This window comes from Nanorana parkeri, unplaced genomic scaffold (genome assembly GCF_000935625.1).
Source record: "Nanorana parkeri isolate BGI_ZX_2015 unplaced genomic scaffold, ASM93562v1 scaffold3428, whole genome shotgun sequence".
Classification (NCBI taxonomy): domain Eukaryota; kingdom Metazoa; phylum Chordata; class Amphibia; order Anura; family Dicroglossidae; genus Nanorana; species Nanorana parkeri.
The window spans coordinates 40,871-42,055 of NW_017309696.1; the positions used below are offsets into that span (position 1 = coordinate 40,871).

At 61.8% G+C, this 1,185-nt stretch overlaps 2 protein-coding genes across 2 annotated transcripts in view; one reads left to right on the top strand and one right to left on the bottom strand.

Moving 5' to 3' along the window:
• Positions 1–1,185, bottom strand: part of SVBP (small vasohibin binding protein) — a 12,607-nt gene that overhangs the window by 7,943 nt on the left and 3,479 nt on the right. The gene's annotated exons all lie outside the window — the stretch shown is intronic.
• The window catches only part of LOC108803126, a 4,436-nt gene that overhangs the window by 1,778 nt on the left and 1,473 nt on the right, over positions 1–1,185 (top strand). Inside the window, exon 3 of the mRNA XM_018574964.1 lies at positions 8–1,185. Within this exon, the coding sequence (XP_018430466.1) occupies positions 8–1,185 (1,178 nt within the window). The remainder of the gene's footprint in view (positions 1–7) is intronic.

A 1,185-nucleotide genomic window follows, 5' to 3' on the forward strand; every position in this document is an offset into this window, starting at 1 on the left:
CCTCCAGCCCGGTCTCCGCTCTTCACCACAGGACCTCCAGCCCGGTCTCCGCTCTTCACCACAGGTCCTCCAGCCCGGTCTCTGCTCTTCACCACAGGACCTCCAGCCCGGTCTCCGCTCTTCACCACAGGACCTCCAGCCTGGTCCTCCTGCAGATCGGAGAAGATGTTTCTGTTGCAAGGACTGAAGTCTGGCGGCGGTGGTGGCGGTGGAGGAGTTGGTAACCTTCTACAAGGAGCCATCAGTGGCCTGTCGGGTTCTGGACAAGGTGGAGGAGCCGGTGGTGTCGGTAACCTTCTACAAGGGGCCATCAGCGGCCTGGCAGGTTCTGGACAAAGTAGAGGTGCCGGTGGCCAAGGTGGCGGCGGCGGTGGAGGTGTCGGTAACATCCTCGGAACCATCAGTGGTCTGGCGGGTTCTGGGCAAGCTGGAGGTGCCGGAAAGTTCATCAAGGGGGCCATTGACACTCTGAGTGGTGGCGGCGGGGGCGGCGCGCAGGCTGGTGGGCCCGGGAAGCTTTTTGCTTCCGGCCCCGGTGGTGGAGGTGGTGGTGGAGGGAACATCCTCGGGGGAATTCTCGGCTTAATCGGCAATGCCATTGCAAACTACAAGCCAGAGCCTCCCCCGGCCCCGTGTGCCAACGTTTACCAACAAGAAGCCACGGAGAACGAGGAGCAGCAGCAGTTCCGCCGCCTCTTCCGCCAGCTGGCCGGGGAGGACATGGAGGTCTCCCCCGTGGAGCTCCAGAACGTCCTGAACAAGGTGGTGTCCAAACACCAGGACCTAAAAACCGACGGCTTCAGCATCGACACGTGCCGCAGCATGGTGGCCGTCATGGACAGCGACGGCACGGGCAAGCTGGGCTTCGAGGAGTTCAAGTATCTCTGGAACAACGTCAAGAAGTGGCAATGTATCTACAAACAGTACGACACGGAGAAGACCGGCTACATCCCCGCCGCCTCCATGCCGGCCGCCGTGCAGGCCGCCGGCTTCCAGCTCAACGAACAGCTTCACCAGCTGCTCATCCGCCGCTACGCCGACAACAAAGGCAACGTGAACTTTGACAGCTTCATCAGCAGCCTGGTCCGCATGGACTGCATGTTCCGGGCCTTCAAAGCCCTGGACCGGGAGGGCAACGGCGAAGTCCAGGTCCGGCTACCCGATTGGCTGAAGATGACCATCTTT